This window comes from Achroia grisella, unplaced genomic scaffold (assembly GCF_030625045.1).
Source record: "Achroia grisella isolate CSIRO2021 unplaced genomic scaffold, CSIRO_AGI_Agris_v1 utg558, whole genome shotgun sequence".
NCBI lineage: Eukaryota > Metazoa > Arthropoda > Insecta > Lepidoptera > Pyralidae > Achroia > Achroia grisella.
In genome coordinates this window covers 1221795-1248113 of record NW_026712938.1, presented here as the reverse complement: position 1 = coordinate 1248113, position 26319 = coordinate 1221795, and the positions used below count along the sequence as shown (strand labels likewise).

Here is a 26319-nt window from a genome sequence, read left to right as displayed (position 1 = left end):
AGTAGACTTGCTGAATATACAAAATTAAAAAATGCATGGTATGTATAATAAATTTATGTGTTAAATCATAAAAGAATCCTTAATGTTGCACGAGCGTCTTTAAATTCCGACCAACACTCTGGTAAAAAACTTCTTTGCCTGACGAACTTTAAAATTGTTTATGACCCTACGTTCGCTTAGAGAGAAATAAAAATTGCTCTCCAAATTTCTACTGCATCCATTATACACAATAAACTCTCAAAAAATCAGTTTAAAGTATGTAACATTATATTATCTGTGGTTTAAAGTAAGTAATGAATAATCAGATTACAATTCACTTGAACTAAGTATTTATAGTTTTGACACTTGAAAAGTTATATAATACTAGCTGTATTCGTGGATTCACCAAGGTGAATTTTATAGCCTATATGTTATTCTGACATATAAACCATATTATTGTAAAGTTTCGTCAATATTCGTTCAGTAGTTTTTGCAATAACAAACACAACAATTGTGAGTACGGAGGGCATACTCACAAACCTTCACGTTTATAATATTAATAATAATAATAAGATATAATCAGTTCAAGAGTATTTTGAGATCTTTTGAAAAAAATTGGTAACATTCAATTATTTATCTAAAGATTACTCTTTATCTGGTAAACAAAGAGTTTAATAAGTGATATAAATTTTACTCTTAGTGAATGTCATTTCGTAGACTTTTTTTAATTTACTTGTGTGAAAATACCATAGAAAAAGTATTTATGCATCATCATCATCATCTAAGAAAGTCCTCTACTTTCTAAGATGATTACCATTATTTGGTAATACCTAAAATTATATATGTATGTTAAAATGACGGTTGCGACTATACCACATTCGATATTATTGACTGACTTGATACTGTCTGTACCCAAACTCTGTTCTTCACAGAGGTCTTTTGTGATATTAGTTCCGTCACTGCCTTGGATGCACATTCTATACTTTCATGATATCATTATGAATAATTACACGTAAAAGTTATCTAATCTATAAACGTATTCAGATAGGAGTCATGTGGATATGGTACTTAATTAATTAGACTTTGTTTCTACACTCGTCTAAATATGCGATTAAAATTTTATATTCTATACTAGCCAACCTCGTTGGCTTCGCACTGGTGTATAAAATTAACATCGAGTTTGCATAACTACTACGCAGTTGCTAAATTCTCGAAAATATGGAAAGACTGTATCATAATCTATTGCGTGATTTGGAAGAAGTAAACGTAGAAACAGATTGAAATAGAAACAGATCGACTTTATACTTTTATAGCTTTTGTCAAATTTCAGGATACAGGAAATTTCAATATCTTATCCAGCAGCTGACGTGGAGAACCCTGGAAATCGACGTAACAAATAAACATACTTATTTTATTGGCAAGAGAATATTCGCTATTTATAATTATTGCCTACTACAACAAGACTTGCTTCATGGAGTTCTTCGCAATACTGTAATAGAGTCATCAATGTTTGTTATGTAGTTGTTGATATTAACATTTTATACTTAGGACACTATGCAAAATGTAAAAATTATCCAACTTTCCCAAATATCACATTTTTTATGAGTGTAACATAGTTACAATACAATCTGCACTGTGTAGATTGTATTGTAAGAGAACCAAATATCATAGTTGTCAGCTACCTCAGTCATGCCCAAAAATTATCATATAACAATATGATATTTTTTGGGCATGCAACAGAAGATTCTTATATCTAAATCACATTCAGAATACTGTTGGCACTCGTTTTCGCGGGCCCGCCAATGTTATATTAGGGGGAAGGAATTATTATTGTGGTAAATTGGTGCTAGTTGCCCCGATCCTAGCAATGTCAGCTATCAGTTGAACCTCCACGCACCACCACTGTTAATTTTTGGTGAATTCTCCCCAATGGTATAACTGAAATAACTTCATCGTCATCACATTATCTTCCACTGGTTCCGCCAGCATATCCTATACCGTTAACCGTATGCGGGTGCACCATTTCATTGACAATGAAAAATATGTTTTATATTTACTGTTGTAATGGTATAGTGTTTTCGTTCGGATGGTGACTGTTATCGGTCAACAGACCCGCCGCGCCAGCGCACCTCGTACCTGGCACGGCGTAACACAACTTTGCATACAAAAACATTATACAGCCGTTAAAAATCGCATTTTCCCGAAGGCCATTACATTATCTGCGCGGAATTATTGTACATAGAAGATAAGGAATTTAATTATTTTAATAATATGTAAAACTAAATATTTTATTATTAAGTTAGGTTAGGTTTCATTTTAATCATAAGTAGGTATTTATTTGAAGCAAATTACAATTTTATAGGTAAGCTTATATGTATGCTTAATTCTAATACATATAAGTAATGGTGTACATGTTTTCCATATTTAATTATAATTTTTACTCTTATAGTTTTATTTATACATACTCGTATTATATATATTATATATATACAAGAGTGGAATGAAAATAGCTATTCATAGAGACTAAAATTCATCGATATCCTTTGTGGTATCTATAGGAGATGTACGCATCCACGCCATGTAGAATACCGACGACCACGCCAACATACTGAAAAAAATAATATACATTAATGATATAGATAACACCGCATCACGTCCGATAGTTGCGGGTTCGATTCCTCGTACGGCACAAACATTTATATTTATGAGTATGTTTGCTTGTATCGGTCTGGGTATTATCTAAGTATTTATTCAAGAAAAAAATCTATGTATCACTTGTCTAGTGCCCATAAACACAAGCTTTAGCTAGCTTAACTTAGGTCTAGATGGCTCTGTGTGAATTGGCCTGCGATTAATATTATTATTATTATTTACAACACTTTTTATGTAACTCGTACGGCAAACTGACAACCCATGTGAGGGCAAGTAGCAATAGTCGCCTATAAAAATACATGAAGACCACCATGAACGTCCCCCCGATCCCCCGATCGATCCCCCGTCTAATTCAAACGGGGATCGAAATTACAACGGCCTGAGCCGAGGTTCGAACACAAAGTGGTGCCCTCAGATTAAAGTTGTATCCGTCAGACGGGAGTTAATCTTCAGGCGCTCTATAAATCCATCCGCAAGTTTGGAGTGCCTTTGCCCTTGCCTGGATCTGCATTCGCCCCCTATTGTCCAGGGAAGCTGTAAAGGCCAGTTGCGGCCAACAGCATTAGAGTAGCCCGAAAAAAAACATAAACGTACGCTGACAGTCCATGCCATACCACCTTCACAATGGCCTAAGTTACTATTGTGAACTTGATTTGGTCATGTTCCTTTCAATTTCCAATAATAGATACTACTCTAAAGTTGGTACACAATTTTTAAGAATCTATTGTAATAAAACTACTAGCAATTATGTTACAAATGCTTTTATAACTAGCTGTGTCCGCGGCAGCCGCATGAAATTTATTCTTATGTTATCGTTACACATGTTCCCATGTGTAACTCTGTGTATAAGTTATTTTACTGTAAATAAAAATATACATTTCAAATAAATTTCATGGGGTAAAACCGCGGGCACAACTATATAAGTACTTACATAAACTGCAGTCATCGCCGGGTACGCTGCATACATGCTTATAGAGGTATAACGAGTGTATAGATATATATTCACTGCAACTCCCATGTATGAAGATGCCGAGAGATATAGGAAACAAGCCACTGCATTGAACAGACACTCCTGGAAATGTAGTAAATGAAGTAGTTAACAATTTAACATCTAATAATTAATAATTTGAGATGCATAAAATTCAAGAAATCATTACTGTACCTCGATTTCTATCAATTTACGAGTATACAATTACATATCATCATCATTATTATGACATAGTATAAAACGAAGTCGCTGTCGCTGTTTGGCCCTATGTATGCTTATATCTTTAAAACTACACAACGGATTTCGAAGCAGGTTTTTTTAATAGATAGAGTGATTTTAGATTTATATATATAATACATGTACACCCGTGCGAAGCCGGAGCGAGTAGCAAGTTAATTTATAAAGTGCATGTATATTTATAACTAATTTGTAGATTAGTCGTAATATTGTATATTTAATAATTAAATATTATCTTTACTTATTTAATCACCACATTCGAGATCGCAAAGGATAATAGAAAATGTGTTGAGCATTCAACCTGTCTTTTGACCAATGATATATTTAGTTATAAACATCGGTAATGAAATAATTAATTAGATATACTTACGAAAATAGACTGCCGTATCAATTGTTGTGAATTAGAAGATAAAACATAGCAAGTGATGAGAAGGCAAGTGGTGAGGAGGCAAGCAGACGCTGTAGTTAAAAAACTGTGAAACGCTGAACCCATAGTACTGGCTTCAGACATACCGTACTTGACTAACAAGCTTTGGCATAAACCACCCAGCATCTGTAGATGTCACAAAATATATATTTTATTTAATGATAAAAAAATATCGCTCATTATGTTAGAACTAATATTAGTTTATTATTAATTTAATTACCGACCATGCTGGTCCAACTGTTAACACATACTTTAATTTCTGTTAGTCGGGGGTTCGATTATCACATAATACAAATCAATGATTATGGCATAATAAAAATTAATGAGTAATATATTTATACTTGACTACGTGTTTTTCTATATTTCTCCCGTATTTCTGTATCTATTTCTATTTCTATTTCTATTTCTATTTATATAGATATTAAATATAATATAATACAATATATATATATATATTAACAATAATGTAAATTGAATATTTTAGTCACGTATCTACATATTTCTGTATTAAGATACAGATAGGTAGGTAGCTTATCTTTAAAGCTTATAAACGAGTAATAAGCCGAAATATCAAAATGATGAATGATGACATGATTACAAACTCTATTGATTAGTATTTCTGTCACTATCAACACACTATACCACCAGCATTATTATCTATTCTCATACTATAGTTTGAAGCAGGATCTATTATTTAATTCATATGTTACCGAACCGTAAAAGATAAAACGGAAACCTATTGATACAACTTTGTGCATTACTCAGTTATTTAAGAAACTGTATAAAATTGTATAATATATTGAGATTATTTCATATGTTATTATGAATTATATAGAACAAAGATTTTACAAAACGACGTGGCACTACCTACTTTTAGCGTATAAAATAAATATTATCTGTCAGTTTAGTTTCCACTCTTCCTATGGTCAAGCAATTGTGTTCAGTCTTATTAAGTAATAAAATATAATTATAAAATAACTCAGTATAGTGTATTAAAAACCGACGCAACAAAAAAGACACGAAAATATGCTACTATCAAGTTGATATTTTTCTTCCTTTGCAAGATGCGATGCGAAATTGGAGTTGTAACGCATAATGAAAGCCATATTAATACGGGCTTATTGCATTTTAACGTTTTAATTCTGTATAGTTGACTGTAAATAATACAAAAAAAGGTTTTATTATTCTATTAGCCACGACTTCATAGGTGTGGAATTGAATATTTTTTTTAGTAAATTAAATAAAATTTGTAAAATAAAAGTAGTTGTTAACGCTTCGTATTGATGTTCACACAAATACATCCAGCGTGCCTACTGCACCCCACTACGGCAGTGCGTTTGAAATCGTCACACCGTCCAGTCATTATTTTTGTATATTTTTTATTAACTCAATAGCGAAATCATTTTAAGACATATAGCATTTTTATTTAAAATACAAGCAAAAGTAGCATCTAACTGCCCATTTTTGGACCTTCATCGACGGATATCATCATTAAATATCATTAATCACCGAGATCGTGCATCTGCGCATCTACGCATCAAGCATAGACCGCGTGGCGAGGCGACATTCGGAACCAGTCAAGCAGAACAAAAGAATGCATACTTTGCTTGGATTGCATAACATTAAGAAGAGGACGGTCTAGCACTCATGCGCATTAAACAAATAAGCACAGGGATCATCATCAAAGGGATCAATATATACGTAAGAAGTGTAACAGAGTGATCAGTGAGTTCGTTCCAATATTCATAATACCCACCCGTATCCATTTTATTCTTAGTTTTTGAGAAAATTGCTTTAAATTGTTACATATCCATTAAGTTAATAATTTAAACATTTAATTAAATCATCTCAGTATATAAATAACGTAATTATTTAACCATTTTACATAAATATCATTTCGTTTCACTATAATCGTATCATTTTGCACGTAGGTGTAAATGAAAATAGTAAAATCATCATTAGTCAAACATAATTTGTAGTAATATTATTATTAAATCATTACTGGCCTAGAATTTGTCTTTAGTTACAGATTTTAGATATCATTTATCATATTTATATACATTTCTACAGAGTCATTAAAGTTTAAAGTACTTAATAGGATGCTTGTTTGTTACATAGATACCTATTAATGTTTAACTATTTTTTACTCATTGCAGTGTTGCGTCGTCGACCCGCTTATCAGTTACCTGGCGGCATTAGCCGTGACTCACGCGTCACCGCTAACTACCCTTTGGTTTTATAAATTTAAGTATTGCATTATTTTTACGTACTAACCTGTATCTTTCAACTTTCACATTCTAATCAATTACATATTGTGTCTTTATTTTTATTAACTTTAAATTACTTTATCAATAGTAAATACACCTCTAAATAGTATCCAATGGATTTAAAATCTTTAATAAAAAGGCGTGGCAGCTATAAAGCTAGACTCACGCAATTTTCCTCATACTTAAATGTCATTCAATCATGTGATTCTCTTTCTAATTTACAAATTAATGAGCTTAATTTGAGATTATCCAAAATTGAAGAACTTTATTCCGACTTTGATTGCACGCAAATTGAAATAGAAAACTTATCTGAAATTCCAGATGACCAGTACAAAGAACGCGAGACATTTGAAACACAATACTTCGGCGTGATTGCTACCGCTCGAGACCTACTCACACGTTCTGCGCCTGCGATTGCTGAGACGGGTACAGGTTCGGTTGCTGGTTCGGTATCTAGGGGTTGTTCAATGCTGAAGCTTCCCGTTATTAATATACCTACCTACACAGGACGCTACCAGGACTGGTTGGAATTCCATGACACATACACCACACTCATACATACAGACAATTCAATTCCTAAAATAAATAAGTTTCATTATTTGCGTGCTGCCTTAAAAGATAGTGCTGCATTAATCATTAGTTCACTTGATTTCTCATCTGAAAATTACGACGTTGCATGGCAACTGCTGTGTGAACGCTATAACAATAAAAGATTACTAATCAATAATCACATACAGGCTATTTTCACTATTGAATGTATACAAAAGGAGTCAGCAAAAGCATTACGTAATATTATAGATACTGTCAATAAAAATCTCAGAGCTCTTAAGACACTTAAATTACCTACTGATCATTGGGACATTTTGATCATATACATAGTCTCGAGTAAACTAGATTTTATTACAACCCGCGAATGGGAAACGCATCGTAATAGTCTGAAGGATATTCCCTCAATTCAGGATTTCCACACATTTTTAAAAAATCGCGCCGATTTACTTGAGAGTATGGAGGAATCACAACCAAAACGTAGACATAGTGATACTACATATACACGTCAAAAATCTTTCATAGCGAACTCACACTCACCTCCCACTCATTCATATGTATGTCCATTATGCAAACAGAGCCATGCTATATATCAATGTACAAAGTTTAAATCATTATCAGTCGAGATGAGAATACAAAAGGTAAAATCATTAAAATTATGCATTAATTGTTTGCGTCACGGACATAACGAAAACATATGTAGGCTAGGTCCTTGCAGAATTTGTTCTAAACCACATAACACATTACTACATCTCAATCAATCATCAAACATTCCGTCTACAAAAAATAGCAGTGTCGTCTTGGCTACTTCACACCAAGAGGCACAAGCAGTTGACACACAGTCAGAATCTTTATGCACACAGAACAACAACATTGTTCTTTCTTCTGTGAACAACACTCAAAATGTTGTTCTATTATCCACAGTCGTAATTGAAGTTGTAGATAGAAACGGTCACAAATATAAAGTACGTGCCTTACTAGATAACGGTAGCACGTCAAGCTTTATAACACAAAACTTAATCTCTAAACTCGCGTTATCAACCTATTCGACATCAACATTAGTTGAAGGGTTGAATTTACAATCATCTTATATTCTTAAACGTTGTAACGTCTTTATATTATCACGCATAAATACATATACAAGTAACATTAATTGTTTTGTTGTGCCACGCATTACACAACACTTACCACTTATACAAATTGATTACACATCATTACACATACCATCAGACATTACATTAGCTGATCCCACCTTTTACACCCCCTCTCAGATAGACATGCTGCTGGGAGCGGATGTTTTCTGGAACGTCTTATGTTCTAGAAGCATTACATTAGGCAGAAACAAACCAACACTCAGAGAAACTAAACTGGGTTGGTTAGTATCTGGCACTATACATTCATCTAATCAACAATCGCAGAATACAGTCCACTGTCATTTTAATAACACTATCGATGATGAACACTTACAACAAAAACTTACCAAGTTCTTTGAACTTGAAACTATACAGACTCACACTTCATTGTCTAAGGAAGAGCAATTGTGTGAACAAATCTTTATGGAAACGACTTCACGTCAAAAGGACGGTCGTTTTATTGTAAACATTCCATTAAAGGCAACACAAAATTCATTAGGTAATTCATACAATCTCGCTTTATCACGATTTCTGTCTTTAGAACGCAGATTTCAACGAGATTCAATATTCAAATCTTTATATACAGAATTCATGAAGGAATACATTGAATTAGGACACATGACCGAAAATACACATTCACACAAAGATACAAACGCGTACATATTACCACATCATGGGGTAATGCGCGACACAAGCCTTACTACTAAGTTACGTGTAGTTTTCAACGCGTCTGCAGTGACGACTTCTGGCTTATCCTTTAATGACATTCAGTTAGTTGGCCCAACGGTACAAGATGATCTCATAAGCATATTAATTAGATTTCGCCAACATAAATACGTTGTCACTGCGGATGTCGAGAAGATGTACCGTATGATTAATGTCACTGAAAGTCAACGAACATTGCAACAAATACTGTGGCGTTTTGAGCCAACAGATGAGTTAAAACAATATAAACTCAATACGGTAACATACGGTACAGCTTCTGCACCTTACCTGGCTACGAGATGCATTAAACAATTAGCGAACGAATGTTCAGACAAGTCTGTAGCTGTTGTCATTAATCACGACTTTTATGTCGATGACATGATCACAGGTGCAGACTCGGAAACACAACTCGTAACCAACTGTAAGGGTGTAAAACAACAGTTAGAAAAAGGTCAGTTTCACCTACGAAAATGGAATTCCAATAATCCATTAATCATTAATCAAATCGTCGGTGAAACCGGCAATGACTCATTACTTAATATAACTAAAAATGAATCCTCTAAAACTTTAGGATTACTTTGGGGTTGCAAGGATGATGTGCTCATGTTTTCATTCAATATAACACAACCTAAACAGATTACAAAACGTACTGTTCTGTCCCTAATTTCACAAATCTTCGACCCATTAGGTTTAATAAATCCTTGTGTGTTAGAAGCTAAAATAATTTTACAGAAATTATGGGCATCAAAATTATCATGGGATGAAGATATACCTGATAAAATCAAATCAAATTGGCTAGTAATCATAAATAACTTGTTCCATATAAGCAATATTAAAATTCCTAGACACGTTATCTGCCATAATCCAAAAACAATAGAAATACATGCATTCAGTGACGCATCTTTACATGCCTATAGCGCATGTATTTATGTCAGATCCATAACTCAAAATAAAGTAATTTCTGTTCATTTGTTGACAGCAAAAAGCAGAGTTTCACCCTTAAAACCGATGACTACGCCCCGCTTAGAGTTGTGCGGTGCTCTTCTCTCTGCGCGGCTTGCAGAGAAGGTTAAATTATCTCTTCGGTTACATATATCTAGTTGTATATATTGGTGTGATTCTACAATTGTTTTGAGCTGGTTAAAATCCGATAAAAATCAATTGTTTAAACCATTCGTTAATAACCGAGTAAGCGAAATAACAGAAATTTCAAACCCGTGCAATTGGCATTACATCCCCACAAATTTAAACCCAGCTGACATAGGGTCACGTGGTTTAGATGCTGTACAACTGCAACGTTGCGATCTGTGGTGGTCCGGGCCCTCATTCTTACGTAATGACGAGTCCACATGGCCAACACAGCCTACACAAATACATGAACACGACTTACCTGAAACTAAGATTCAATGTCATGTCAATACATCATTATCACAGTTTTCTTCCTTTATACAACGATTTTCTGATTTCTATAAATTACAACGTGTTACAGCATACATTTTAAGATTCATTCATAATTGCAAACATACTCATACAAAACAAATAGGTTATTTACAAATACATGAACTTAGAAACGCTCATAATGTGTTGTGTAAAATTGCACAATATGAGTCATTTAAATTTGAATACGATATCTTAAACAAAAATAAACCATTACCAAGTAAAAATAAATTATTACATTTAAATCCTTTTTTACACACAGATGGTTTGATTCGCGTGGGAGGCAGACTATTAAACTCATACTATAGTTATGACACCAAACATCCTATCATGCTACATGCATCACATCACATCACTCACCTAATATTCCGTCACTATCATAAAACCTTAATTCATGCCGGTCCACAGTTACTCACAGCAAGCACACGTCATAAATATTGGACGATAGGCGCACGTAATCTATCTAGAAAAATAGTACACAATTGTATTACATGTTGTAGGTTTTCAGGTCGTAGCATACAACCTATAATGGGGAATTTGCCTGAACAACGCTTACATGCAGACTATCCATTCATTAACACAATAGTTGACTATGCCGGTCCAGTCCTGATAGTGAATCGAAAGGGTAGAGGATGTAAATTAGTTAAATCATACATATGTATATTTGTATGCTTGGCAGTCAAAGCGGTGCACATAGAACTAGTAACCGATCTATCTAAAGATGCATTTATTGCTGCACTGAACCGTTTCATCGGTCGCAGGGGCAAACCCGTCAATATATTTTCAGATAACGGAACGTGTTTCGTAGGTGCATGTAATGAACTAAATAAATTTCTAAAACATAATTCTAATTATATTAGTTCTCACTTTGCAAATTCTATGATAAATTTCAAATTTTCCCCAGCATACAGTCCCCACTTCAATGGGTTAGTTGAAAGTACAGTTAAGGCCGTAAAATACCATTTAAAGAGAATAGTTTCCTTTGCACATTTGTCATATGAAGAAATTAATACATTATTAATACAGATTGAAGCTATCTTAAACTCTAGGCCTCTCACTCCTATCTCCTCAGATCCCTCCGATCTCGAAGCCATCACTCCTTCTCACTTTCTTATCGGACGTACACTCACTCTGTTGCCTTCTCCACAGGTCTCGATAACTGACCCTGCTAAGATATGCACACTTTCACGTTATGTGAGAATACAAGAGCTGAAGGCTCATTTTTGGAATAGATTTTATAAAGAATATATTTCAGAACTGCAGACCAGACACAAGTGGAAGCGTGCTAACGGACGACTGAGTATAGGTGAAATGGTACTAATCAAGGATGACCGTTTGCCACCAAGTCGCTGGTTACTCGGACGAGTGACCACTCTTTATCCTGGCTCAGATGGCGTCACCCGTGTTGCTGACGTACGTACTGCTGCAGGAACTCTTCGACGAGCATTCAACAGACTGTGTCCGCTACCAATACTACCACACCCAGTGCCAACGGGCGAAACCCAAGATGTTTCTTCTTCTTTGTGTACTGATAAGCGAGAACCCTAACGTTCCTGGGGCGGAAACATGTTAACGCTTCGTATTGATGTTCACACAAATACATCCAGCGTGCCTACTGCACCCCACTACGGCAGTGCGTTTCAAATCGTCACACCGACCAGTCATTATTTTTGTATATTTTTTATTAACTCAATAGCGAAATCATTTTAAAACATATAGCATTTTTATTTAAAATACAAGCAAAAGTAGCATCTAACTGCCCAGTAGTTTAAGTGTAAGCCTTATGCCATGGGCTGCGAGTGAATTCCATGTCAAAAATTGTCTAGCTACTTCAGAGATTAGCCAGAATAAACAGATCGACGAACAGACAGTTAGTTAAAGTTTATAAATTATTTTTTTATGCAAGTACCGAAGCGAATAGCTGTTAATTTGTATAAAGTAGAAAAACAAGCATCGTTTAATGCGACTGTATTTTAATGCGTGAACAATAACAATTCGTTGAAAGGAAACACATTCTATACGGCTCCTAAATAGCATACTAACAATACTATGTACCCGTAAGAACTATGAGATAAGTATGAACCCGGATATCTAAACCTATGGGTTAATAAAATCGATCATTCTCCTACTTTAGCTTTTCAGTGGTCACTTTATTTTTAACCGTCAAAAAGAGATGTAGTTCTATCAGTATATTGTTAATTTGTGTATATTATACAATATTTAATACTATTTTTTTTATGAAAATATAGTGACACAAAGTTCACAATTAAAGTACCTTCATCATACATTTCTGCGGTTTAATAATCAATTCCTCACCATTTATTATTATATCTTAAGTAAATAGGATATTAACATTTAAATTTATTTATAAATTATTCAATTAAATATTATTATCAACTAATTATACGTTATTAATTAGTTATCACGTATAGTTCAGATAACATTTGGGAATTAATTTCGTTTTCTAATGCAATTATATAAAGGAACTATGTAATCGATTTTAACATTGGATGTAACACAGAAACCAGTAGGTACTCCAGTAAGTATTGTTGTCCTCTATACTAGGTCATCTCTGGGTAGGTACCAGCAGGTACCTGAGAATAATAAATAATGCAGTTGTTATTCTTAGGTAAGTATAAAAAAAAAGACAAAGATATTTTGTTGTTAACTTCAGCATTTTAACTCGACACCCGAGGGTTTAGTTTACAATGCAGTGTATAAAAAATGTGTGTATAGAGCACATTGCTAGGCGCTCTGTGTTATAAAAAATAAATCACTAACTGCTCCATTTCTAACACAAGACACTGATTCAAAGTTACTTTGAAAACACACGTTCAAGTAAAATAATATATGTACCTAGATAATAGTTTAAGCTAACTCCTAATTCTTTTACAACAACGCTTTCTTTTGAACTAATATGTATTTAATTGATTCGATCAAGAAAAGTACCCATTTTCTTAGAACTATTATAGATTGACCTATTCATTGAATTATTGCTTAAAATTATATACATACGAGTAGGATTCTGTTTAAAGTACATAACATAGACGGTTTTCATAGCAATTAATAAAGTAAATACTCACAGCTTCAGCTAATTTGATTAGACCGTGTTGACTGGTAAGGTATCCAAAATTGATACATTCACAGCATCGGCAGCAGCAGCATTTGATACCTTTGCCTCCTCCAGACCCTCCGCCCGGCCCCACTCGCACTATAGTCGGCCCACGGCTCATCACACAATCAAAAATTACTAATTTCCCGACAATAAGGTATTTTTTATTTTCGAATCGGATTCGTCGCAACTTTCGCAGTGTACAGCTCGAAACAGGAATTAACAAGAATGAGCAATATCCAGGATGCCGGGAATTCTGCGCGTTCTCTGTTCGTTAGTACAACATAATATTTTTAGATGTATTCGCTGCGTATTCAATAAAAGTTCACCGAACTCCTACCCTATTACCTAAATATTTGAGATCTACTCGGTCATTTAAAAATTAGAACTGTTTATATTCAATCAGAGAGTCTATTTTTACAATTCACAAATGTACAATAGTCTATTTTTTAACAATAAAGAAAAACAGAATGTAAAAGAGGTCTTTCTATCAATAAAGAATACTGTTCAAAAGCTAAAGGACGAATAATTTTAAATTTGTCGCGTGCTCATGTCTCAAACTCGACGCGTGTGCGCATGGTAAAAATAACCACAAGCGCAGTGGGTCTGTATGATGATGTGTAGACACAAATTAAATTTTGGTTTAACATCTTACAAATATTATAAACAAGAAAGTTTGTGAGTATGGTTGGATTGATAGATGGATTGATGTTTGTAGAGTACAAACACGCAAAATCTATTGAACGGATTTTGTTGAAATTTTACAATAATATAGCTACTACACATCAGAATAAATGATGGCTATAAATTTCATGCGGTGAAACTGCGAGCACAGCGATTATATATATATTTATTACTAAACCTACAGTACTTTTAAAATTAATACATAAATGTCTATAGGTACTACACACATACCTACAGTGGACTTTGAATGATTATGTTCATTGCACAGGTTATTAGGTATATGATTTTTTTGTTTTTCCACGTTATAAAAAATAATAAATCAACTCTTTATAATCCAAATTTTTTAATGTATTATTCTTTTAAAAAACAAAACACAATACTATAATTTGTACAACCATTTTTGACGCATAACCACTATGCGAGATCTCGACTCTCCAGGGGGTGTTGTGCTATTTCGGGAATTCAGGAAGGATAAATCATACACTGAACTCTTTATTATCGATGTACCAATGAACATATACATTATTTAAATCTATATGCTCTAGTAGTAGATCTAGTAATTAAACTTTATTTTTTATATTGTATATATATACATATAAGATAAAATATTTTATAATATCGTATATTGTAGTCATAGAACTCTAAACCAATCATATTATTTTTAAGTGAGTATTAAATTAGATAGATACTGGTACCTAGTTCTTATGTTCTTTAGTATATTTTTTTAAATTATTTTAATTGCCTAATATGCTGTAATACCGTAAAGAGATTTGAAATAAGTTACATATTTTTCTTTCGGCATAACTATGAAGTTGCCAGATTCAAAGGGGGTAAAATCGCGTATGTATCATATCTAATAACACTCTAATCAGTTGTGTAGTTGTTTTTTTTATTACGTCTAATTGTCGAAGTCAGGTAACGGCCTGATATGTTTTATTAATAACGTATATTTCACGAACGAATTAAATAAAAATATCTATAAATATTTTTATACCGCTGCCTATTATGAAATAAAAAATAAACTGTCTAGTATAAAGTGCTAAAATTATTAAACGTGTAGGTCGATAATACATCTAAATATAAGACATTACCCACAACAATGTATGACACTCCATCTCATTTAATATCCATTGATTATAATCCGAGAAATACCATAGAGTCCCATCAAACAATCCTCCACTACCTAATTTTTCGTTTATATATAATTCATAAATAACAAATCGTGATATATATATATAACAAAATACTATTGACACTAAATAAAACAATATATTATTATCATAAAAGTATAAATTTATTTTTCAGTATAGATCCTTAAAATTAATAGACTTTAGGCTTCAGTGAATTACAAAAAAATATTAAACTTCTATAAAACTCATCTTATACATTTTTATTAGGAGAGCATCGCCGCTTACGCCGTACCTATATGTAAGTAAATATACTTACCTACTAATGTTACATGTATACATAGAAGTAACATCTATTTCAACATCTTACCTTCAGAATCGTCAGAAATACCCACATAAAATAACATTAACAAAATAAGCACAATTTTGTGTTACATACATACATAAAATATTATTACAATGTACGTAATGCAAGCAGATTAGAGCATTAAAAATGTAATTATTTGTTACCTACAAATCCAACTTATGTAAAATCATCATAAATTGAACTTATTAGAAGCTTGTATATGAAAACATTTAATTATATTGTCCAGAAATATACTGTTCCTTCATATATATGTATATCCTAATGGACAGCAGAAATTAATTTTATATCTACGTCTACTTTTCTACAAAAATGTAAATATGTATCAGAATTTTCTAACAAAATATTAAACTATTGAAATGTTCTTCTCTTACTTTTTGACTAAAAGTATAAACACAGATTGCTGGAACTTTGTAACAAGGATATGAGAGTGAACCGTTTTTTTTTCTGTAGCACATAATGATTTTATTCCTCTTAAAACTTGACTAGAAACTTAATATCTCTTTCTTTGACAATCTTTGTATCCTTATCTATATGCGATATCTCGATATACATGGAAAATCATCGTCATCATTATCATCGATAGCAATGGACATCCACTGGACATTATTAACCTATGAGTACATTAGGGAGGAACCATAATGGTTTAATAAATAAATAAACAATTTTACAAGTTTTTTTTTATAATATTATATGTTACCGAAGTTTTTCGGCAGCGGTTAGAGTATTCACAATTAGAGTATATCACAAACTTGACTAGCTCTAATATAATTCAATCAACTCATAAGTAAAAAATATTCTTGCCATATGTACCTATAAAGATATTGAGTTCTTTTCCTTTGGGCATGATAAGTACTTACTTCACTTAATATTAATGTGTACAGCATAGGTACAGATTAATTTAGTACCTCTACATATATACATTTCTCCACTGATCTACAAACAACGTTACTTACCAATTTCATGCATTAATATCCATTTACAAATTTTGTACAATTACTTATGTAATTATTGTACTGTAATTCAAATTCCATTTATATATTCAAGGTAGAGAACACTTTCTTCCTGCAGAAAATGAATCATAGCTTTTACTTTTAAAACTCAAGCTTATTTAGATATATAACATTTTATTTTGCGTATTTAGATATATAACAGAAAGCACCGTGCCAAACTAAACATACTTTAGGAACTAAACACTAATATAAGTGTTTAAATATAGGTATATATTTTGCAAATAAAAAATTAAACATAATAGTAGGTACACAAAATTATTCACTTAAGAAGATTGCAATCGACTGTAATAAATATAGGTAGGTAGGTTATATTGTCGGCAAGGCTAAAGTCAGCAATAGCAGCAAATTGCAATCCCGGTTGGATTGCACTTTGCTGTCTTACAGAAAATAAGTGTCCTCATTATTTATTATTTTCATTAAATAGGCGGTTAATTAATATTACTTTCCCTAGCAAATCAGATATTATTGTTAAAACTTATTAACTTTGTCTAACACAAATTTCATTCTGCATGTTACGTGTATATGTTGTCATTTGCCATAATTTAAGAATTGTAATATTTACATTTATGTAATACATACCTATATTTATTTCTTATAAATTCGTTGTGTTAAAAAATAGAATTACGAGTATGTATGTAAATAACATCTTAAAAGTTTATATTTATATTAGTATTAGTTGGCTAGTAAGCTAAGAATATAAGGCATATTAAGGAATCGTAATATAAAAACATATTGTCGCTGTTAGAGAATTACGATGCCAAATGGACCCACAGATCCCTTCAACGTTCAGGCAACCCCCCTGTAAATTAATTATAAAAATAGTCTAATAAAGAAATCTAAGGTCTAGAATTAAATATTAGGTATGTCAAATTTAAATATGTAACACATTTAAATTTGGTTCAACTCTCATAATGGCGGTGCCGGCTCCAATAAAACGTAGTGTTAATTGCTTTGTGGCCATACCCCTAAAAATCTTTCACTATATTTTCCAAATTAGGTACCTACTTGTGCTAAATTATAAATGCTGAAGTAAACTTAAAGAAAAATATATCATGTCGATTGCAGGAGATTCATCATCTTCAATCCAAATTAAATGCCTCTATATGATCGGTTCGCCATAAATGTACTTAGTAGGTAGAGCCCAGCGAGAATAAGACCCATCACCTGGAAAAATTACAAAATAAAATAAATTAATATTTTGCTACCAAATACCTACATTCCCTTGTAACAGGCATACCGTTTTTTTAATTAACGCAAATACTCCGTGTCATAAAATCTAATTATAATGCAATGAAGAAATGTTGGTATGAGGAGGGTAATTTTTTTTATTTTTTCATACTAAAACATAATACTCCTTTATTATCGTAATACATAATTAACACTGTATCCTGTAAGGTAATGCAAATAAATGGTATTATCCTATTGTATTTACTATATAATATAATGTAATATTATCTTATCTGTGGTATAACTTACTTATAAGTTAAAATGACGTGATATTCGGGGTACTGTTTATATACAAAAAATATATAAAGAACACTCATACATACCGCTGCCGCTAAATACGGCTCATAGGCATTGTAGTAACTTCTCTTGTTCTGATTTACTTCTGTTAAAAATGTGATTCCCGCCGCTAGGTATAGTATGAAGGCCAGTCCGTGATAAATGACTTCCTGCAATAAATGACATGAAAAAATGAGCCGACGTCATAAAGGAGGAGGTTAGTCATTGTATTTCTTATATTACGAGATATCATTTTAAAACTTATTTTGATGATTTTTTTGTAAGCGAAATGTAGATCTTCCGATTTCTAGGGACACCAATTATACCAATATTTTTAAATTCACGATTTTATACCCTAGAAGTAATATTAATACAAACATTCAAGTTATTGTTTAATATTTACTTTCTTAATTTATAACTAAATTTTATAATTTAAAGTTATCCCGTACAGTCAACAATTCAAACATAGTTTTGTTTTTTTTTTTCACATAAATAGGTCTGTATAATATTAAAATTTGTACTATTTATATGTTCCGTTAATTTTGTTGTGAAACCACCATGTAATGGTCAATACTCATAGTCATTACTAACAGACGACTGGCGAGAGGTGCTATAATTATGCGCATTACAATTTTTGGTGTTGGTTTAAGTGAATGATTTATAAAATGAGTTAATATATTGTTGTTAATGCTTTACACATTACTTCCGATCGTCGCGGCGGCAAATATTTATGTTCACGACTACGATTGTTTGTATCGGTCTAGTGTTTTCTATGTAGGTATATTACCTATGTAGGTAATATGCAAAGTGTCTTCTAGATAAATAATACGTATATATTTACAAAAAAAATAAGTATTTATATCAGTTTTACTGATTACCGTGAGACTAGATAACGCTGCTTTAATTGGCCAGTGTTATTTATTATTATTATTATGCTTTTCCTCTCTATATTATTATAGTGAAAAGATTATTTTATAAAATAACTAGTATACTACATTAAGAGACAATATTAATAAATCAAATGACAACAATATTATTGAAACTACTCAAATAATTCATGTTTACATCCCTTGGGGGAGAAGTTTTCACCGCTTATATACCTATAGGTATTTTACATGTTAATGTTAACATATATTTAATAACATATTCTGTGAAATATTAATTTTAAATGATACTGTTCTTTTTACTTGGAATCTTAATGCACAAACAAAAATTTACACAGACAATTTACGCTACGGCACGACGGACGTTACCATTTCATTATATGTTAGATGTATGGAAAAAACTAAAGAAGATAGAAAATAAGAAAAAATATCATACTTACGTAAACAGTCTTAGAAATTAGCGAAGCCGATGATAAGGACACAATACACGAAGTTAGTAAACAAAATGTTCCAATAAGGAAAGAGACTGCTATTAACAGGAAAAACAATTCTGCTTTCGATGCGCTGTTTCTGTAATTTTGGTCGTAATAATAGCCCACTATACCGACGCAAGCCGCGCCCATTAACTGAAATAAAATAAAAAACCACATAAAGATAGTCTATCTATTTATTTATATTGTTGGCTCTGTATGGCACTTATATGTAGATTATCCAACTTTTAATTTTACTGCTCATCAATTGGTGAGTATATTTCTTCCCTAAACAATATCCAGCATTTATACTTAATGAAGATTGAGGTTAATAATATCGACCAATTCACAAGTTTACCATGTCATGTCGACCTCCACGCGAACTCTCTAAACCATCATGGTAAATTTCTGGCGAATTCAACACGGTTACTAAGTGACCTGCAGATATACTTTGTAGTTTAATTTCAATGGAATCTATAATATACTTTGTACAATACCCAGTATTCGGAACGTCAACAAAACTAAACCGAATAAATGACAATGTTAGTTAGTTCCTCATGGACTACGATATATTGGTACTACATTGAAGCATAAAAACGCGAATATAATCCAGCCTATGTGAAAACTAATTCCGATCATTGGATCGGAATGAGTTTCCAGAGTAGTCTGGAGTGGCCAGCGAAAACCAATAGCACAGATAAGTGCACCGTTCCATTACCACGCATTAAAAAAATTCGTACTAGTTGAGAAAAGATATAGGCAAGTGTCTCTACCCTGTTTGTCCGTCAGGTAACTTCGTCACGAAGGGTTAAGTAACCTACTTGTAACTTCCTACTCATTATCCTCCACCAGTACCCCGCCAGTATATACCGTTAAACCGCAGACGCGTTCACCAAATCATTATTTATATTATCCATTAAAAAAAAATATATAAATAGGTATCTAGTTAATTAACAGATTAGATAAGTAAAAATGTTTTTTCAAGATCATATGGACATCATGAATCTGTATATATTTTTCGAAACATTGATGATGTTATTAGATGTTTAGGCCAAATACGTAATAATAATTTATGTATGTAAGTATATATAGATGCCATAAAGCAATCGTAGATTTGTCGTTTTGTAATCGAATTCAATATTTATGCAAGTATAGTGAGAGTATGAATGTAAATTACATAGCCACGTACTATAAATATTCGAATTTTCTGATCGTTTTAGCTTTACGATGCATGACTTCATACTGCGGCTATTTTGAAAGCCCACTAAGTAAATACACTGGACGATCGTACTCTTACCAACCGTCGAATGATTCTGTAATCTGTGCTATAACATAAATCTGTTAAGAGAGTATTCCAAATTAATACATACTTAAATATTCACAATCTAATTATTTTAGACCTGTACATTATACTTTTAATCTTTTGTCATTGAAGGTTCGCTTCTCATTTATATTTTTAGTTTACGTGTAGATAGTAAATATCAGTAACCTTGACTGCAACGACACAACAGTTATTATTTATTGATTACCTCAAAATAAATTAAGATAAAGTACCTACAATAATATAATTTATTTTTCAGACATATGATTAAAATATTATCATATAAAATCATCAGTCCGCTTCTCCACTCAAAGGTAAAAAAAAAATCTTGTGTAATGTAGCGTAATTACACATACCACTAATCCTGTATGTAATGTTATGGAGTACCCAACTAACTAGTCATGTATCTTCAACATGAAATACAAATAATAAAGGTGACGCGTTGCATGACATCATTTTCCGTTCAGAGAAAACAATACTTTGTGTGAGGATATACATATGTCAATCTTTAACTACCTTTAAACACTATCCAATGTGTGTAAATCTTTAGCTACTTTTAAACAACATTAAACTTTGGAGAAAACTATCTAGTATTTTAGTTTTCTATAAAATATTATCTGGTGAACTAATACATTTAGTTACCACCTACACGATCGTACCATAACATTATTCAGAACCCGAATAAATAACTAAATACAACTAAAAGAACGTATGTTCTTTTAGTTGTATTTAGTTATTTATTCTTCAGTATACAATAATAGGTAAAGTAGTGAAAACGAGAATTTTTAATACAAAAAGTCTGTCTATATACCGTGCAACCGTATTTAATTATTGTATTCTGATACCACGTAAAGTACTTAATACTTAATATATATATTTTTTTTAAAAGCAAACATTTTTCATTATGTTGTTTAAAAAATGAGAATAGATGTCATCATCATAGAAATTGACTACTCGATATAATTGATATAAAAATGATTGCAGTATAATTTGACAGAATTATCTCAACGTAAACTGGCTCTTTTTAGCCTTGGTGTCCAGGAATGTTGAAGCCGTTGCTCAACCATGGTGCGTATTTTTGTATCATAAAAGTAGGACGCGTTCAGTTTAATATTTATTCATATAGAGGTGAATAAATTTGAACTTAACATAACAACTTCGTGACTACTCGTAGTCATTAGACTACTAATAGGGAAAACTACTACGAAATCTATTTGTTTTGATATTTACTTGTCTTAGATATAGATTACCTATCTGTAAAATATTTAACAAAATATCACAATATAAACAGATAATTTTATGACCTTTACAGATTATTTTCAAACCGGTGACTAACTGTTACCGGTTGTATTCGACTGTGCAAACTTTCATCCCATATTTCATCCCTTTCACGATTTTTTTTCTGAGATAAAAGATATTCAACGTTTGTCTTGTTAATACAGATTGTATTTATCTTAATATAACATTTCAACAAGATCCGCTCAGCTTGTTAGATGTGAAAAGGTGAGAAACAGACAGACACACTTACTTATTTATATTACTTATATATGAATATGATACTTTAAACTATATATTATATTAACAGTAAGTGGTCCTTACCAATTGTGCCAGTTTCAGTAAGCCGGGCATAGAGCCCATATAGCCAGTATTGATGAACAGCGGTGTACCAGAGGACACTGCCGTCGTTCGCGTAATAGTCACCGTATGTGACATACTGGATAACCTGGAATGTTAATATTATTTTTTTTAATATTTTATTATTTAAAAAAAAAACTAGGTCTGTCTGGCGACTATCTGATTATTAAAATACAAACGCCGTTTTCTCCCACTGAGAAGCATAACTCACAAAACTTCATACGATATAAAACTCATTCCAATCTTAGTTCCCTAATAGGCATTAATATATTACTACTAGTCGCCCAATGGTCGAAATTGAACCATAATTAATATAATTTCAACATTGTTAAGATTCAATTGTTAAGTACCTACTTAAATACTTCTATGCGTGTGTGTGTATCAATTATTAGGTAGTGTGTGTAATGTTTATTTATTGAGTTAATGTATTTTTATTCATAATTAAAATAAAATATTAGCATTCTGCACTGCTTCTCTATATAAACTATAAGTGTGCGTAATTTCATACTCCACCGTACGCGCAAATTTCGTAAAAAATGAGCCAAAAGTTTTTGCTTCACGTACCTATTAGAATAATGATTTTACTCACATTCTTATTGTTTCAACACTCTATATTTAAGTTTTATTCTAACTAAGTGAGTTTTATTCTGAATAACAAAGCTTTTACAGAACCAGTACAAAATGGTACATTAACTCATCACCGAAAATGTATACGGAGGTCGCCATGTTGGGCGGCCGTGAGGTCGTTGTGTTTATGTGCCGAGGCCGACAGCTGACAAGTCTTACGAATTAAATAATGCATACAGATCTTATACTACGGAAACGTATTAATCACACTTTTTTATTAAATTTTATACCCATTGGTGTAAAAAATTAAACTGTACATTTAATACATGTATCTACACGGTGATAAACATGTATACGATCCGCCTGAAGGCAAGTTGTTACCATAGACGCCTACAATTTTTATTGTAGGCGAGCAAGTCCTTGAAAAAACTTCGGTATTAAGTGTATACACTGTATACCCACAAGTCGATTGTCTATTAGACAACATCGTAAAGAGAAACACGACGTTTTGATTTTAAAGTCTCTTTGGAGGTAATGGTAGCTTTAAATTGTTAGTGGATTCCATTATAAATGTAATTATGTATATTGTTAACTGCTGATTTTACCAAAACAGTTATTTTTATTCGATTTAGAGCTATCAGAGATGTTAGATTATAATAAAAGACTATATAATAAATTTTAAGAAAGAAAATTAATAACAAGTTAGACGTCTGTGGTAATAAATTTATTCAATTATTATTATAAACATCTCATCAAAGTCTGTGAATACTTATGTATATAATGCATTTGAAGTCTGATAAGTTTTCATAAAAAACCACTATTAAATAAAGTAAATTACTGCACTAAACTTTGTTACTAAGTTATACTGGTATACTTTATAATTACTCGAATGCATCAGATATTATAATTCATTAAATTCATCAAAAATTTTGTCCTGTATAGGTTGCTGACCTCGATCGTTGTGTTATGGAATTACAAGTGTCTCCCCTCAGTCTAGACTTGTACCCGCATAATAGGTTTACCTACGTCTGCAACTGTGATATATTTGCCTAAAATTAATAATTTCTAATATCAAATTGTCTATACAGGTTTCATAAAAAAATTAAGTCAAGACACTCAAAATTAACTTAAAAAATAACAAAATTAGTACAGATACGAGGTAAACTCCATCGATTTCAAACTAATCGGTTATAAAAAATATCAAGATATATTTTAGGACGGTTGAGCATTGAATATTTAATCTCTGTACCCAAATTTAATATTTCATGCAATTTGAGTCAAAATTATATGAAGATATAATATATGAAAACAATAGAAACCATATTACAATACAGTATCGATTAGGGAATTCATTAACTTGATTATCATTTCCACTGGAACAGAACCATGTTATCCCTAATAGTAGGAAATCAAATACTGCTGTAAAAGTTAGAAAATATATTTAACTTTACTTCTAATCTGTAAAAATATCTTAATTAATTTTAAAATAGTTTTCAAACAACAATGTAAACAGTAGGTATGTATACTCGTATATATGTAATAATTGTCAAGTCACTTCATAATAGTTGAAGTGACATTCACCTTGATAATTACGTCATACCTATTTGTGATAAGAAAATAAAGTAGTATGAAAACATTACTTTTATGTATATATATTTTTTTAATTATATATACATATTTATATAAGTAATAAAAAAACAAATCTAAACTTCTTATTATAATTATCCTTATGACTTATAATACCTATGACAGTTACATACAAAGCTTAATTTCCTTCTATTATTATTATTTCTTGTTTTTATAAATACTCGTAGATTCATAATATATATTAGGCTTATTAATAGAGTACTAGTTACTATTTTTTTTTTTTTTTTGAGATAAACTTATTACATTAATGTCGGTTCAGCCGTATCGTTATGGACAGGTAACAGACGCATATTCGCATTTATAATATTAGTATTATGAATAGACGATAAATTGATATCCCCATAATACAATATATAGGAGATATTTTAAAAAAGTTTACGAATATTAAATGTTTCGTACATTTGATAGTAGTTTTAATAGATTGCAAGATGCAACTAAAGAGGAATTGTCATATAAATAAATAATAAATATATAAAGATGATAATAATAAGATGTCAAAAATTACTCACTCTAGATATAAAAATATGCTGCAAACAAGATGAACTGACAATTTGCACAGTCGAACAAAAGTGAAGGAGTCGGCAAATAAAGCGACTGGGTGCTACGCTGCTAATACGTGTGCACTGTTCTCTGCTCGGACACTGAGTCACCGTCATTCTACATCGCGCATGCGCCCACAAACCATACATTATCTACACAAGTAATACATGTTCGCAGTGTACACAAGTGCTTGAGTCACAATTTTTTTTTATAGCATAGCGGACAAACGAGCTTGCGGCTCACCTGATGTTCAGTGAGTACCGCCGCCCATAAGCCGCAATACTAGGGGAATTGCAAGTGCGTTGTCAGTCTTTTAAGAAGGAATAAGCTCTTTTCGTGAAGGTTTCAATATCGTATCGATACAGAAATACCATTACGGGAAGGTGATTCTTAATTGATTATGTAATGAAATCATTTAAGATTTTATCCAAAAACCAAACAACAAAACCGAGTCCAAACACAACTTTTTACTAGTTCATACAAAGTCGTCTGCGTGGACACCTCTGTCTCTCCTCTTTCAGCCGCTTGCTTCAAGCATCTTGTTAATTTTAAACTTTCGTGTTTAATATACATTATTAAAATTATTAACCGGGTCTTAACACGAATAATTTTATGCCAAATAAAGGTACTTACCTACCTACCTACCTACCTAGTACCTCTTTCGACGTTTCGACTAGGTTGCACTAGCCGTGGTCACGAGCTGACTGGAGTCTAGTGGTAATGTAAATACCTTTATTTGCCATAAAATTATTCGTGTTAAGACCCGGTTAATAATTCAAGCATCTTGTTTTGTTATAATCTGTTTCATTTGATGGGTGAAAAAGACAGTGAAAATGTAGGGTAACGACACATGATATATGGTATGTAGGTACATTCACTGTATAATTCTAAGTATATAAAAAGTAAATGTTATTGTCGCAATGTCCGTAAAACTATTATAAAAAATATTTGTCACATACCTACTGTATTAAAATGATTATTAAGTCAAAAGAATATTGTTTATGAATCAGCCAGTGGTTTAAAAAATCTGATGGATACTACAAACGATTGTCCAATTTCATTAACTAATCTTGGTATAGAT

General features: G+C 31.9%; 3 protein-coding genes across 3 annotated transcripts; 1 reads left to right on the top strand and 2 right to left on the bottom strand.

Annotated features, from left to right (window-relative positions):
- Window positions 1–2042: 2042 nt before the first annotated feature.
- LOC131848507 (protein singles bar) lies at window positions 2043–14020 on the bottom strand. Its single transcript, XM_059198396.1, has 4 exons — window positions 13455–14020; window positions 4227–4409; window positions 3563–3703; window positions 2043–2587 (listed from the first exon to the last, which is right to left on the bottom strand). The coding sequence occupies exons 1-4, from the start codon at window positions 13602–13604 to the stop codon at window positions 2510–2512; spliced, it is 552 nt and encodes a 183-aa protein (XP_059054379.1). The 5' UTR covers window positions 13605–14020; the 3' UTR covers window positions 2043–2509.
- On the top strand, window positions 11249–11939 carry LOC131848506 (uncharacterized). Its single transcript, XM_059198395.1, has one exon. It carries the CDS (start codon window positions 11251–11253, stop codon window positions 11917–11919), a length of 669 nt encoding a protein of 222 aa, XP_059054378.1. The 5' UTR covers window positions 11249–11250; the 3' UTR covers window positions 11920–11939.
- Window positions 14021–17293: 3273 nt separating the features above from the next.
- On the bottom strand, window positions 17294–25353 carry LOC131848438 (uncharacterized). The gene is made up of 5 exons (XM_059198294.1): window positions 25208–25353; window positions 22449–22572; window positions 19499–19684; window positions 18222–18344; window positions 17294–17835 (listed from the first exon to the last, which is right to left on the bottom strand). Exons 2-5 carry the CDS (start codon window positions 22560–22562, stop codon window positions 17761–17763), a joined length of 498 nt encoding a protein of 165 aa, XP_059054277.1. The 5' UTR covers window positions 22563–22572; window positions 25208–25353; the 3' UTR covers window positions 17294–17760.
- Window positions 25354–26319: the final 966 nt, after the last annotated feature.

Coding starts and splice junctions, on each gene's coding strand:
- LOC131848507 (XM_059198396.1), bottom strand. CDS start 13,604: ATGAGCCGTGGGCCGACTATAGTGCGAGTGGGGCCGGGCGGAGGGTCT. Junction 4,410..13,454: donor TAATCAAATTAGCTGAAGCT/GTGAGTATTTAC, acceptor TGACATCTACAG/ATGCTGGGTGGTTTATGCCA. Junction 2,588..3,562: donor CGGCGATGACTGCAGTTTAT/GTAAGTACTTAT, acceptor TATTTTTTTCAG/TATGTTGGCGTGGTCGTCGG.
- LOC131848438 (XM_059198294.1), bottom strand. CDS start 22,562: ATGTCACATACGGTGACTATTACGCGAACGACGGCAGTGTCCTCTGGT. Junction 18,345..19,498: donor TAATTTCTAAGACTGTTTAC/GTAAGTATGATA, acceptor CATTTATTGCAG/GAAGTCATTTATCACGGACT. Junction 17,836..18,221: donor AGCCGTATTTAGCGGCAGCG/GTATGTATGAGT, acceptor TAATTTTTCCAG/GTGATGGGTCTTATTCTCGC.
- LOC131848506 (XM_059198395.1), top strand. CDS start 11,251: ATGATAAATTTCAAATTTTCCCCAGCATACAGTCCCCACTTCAATGGG.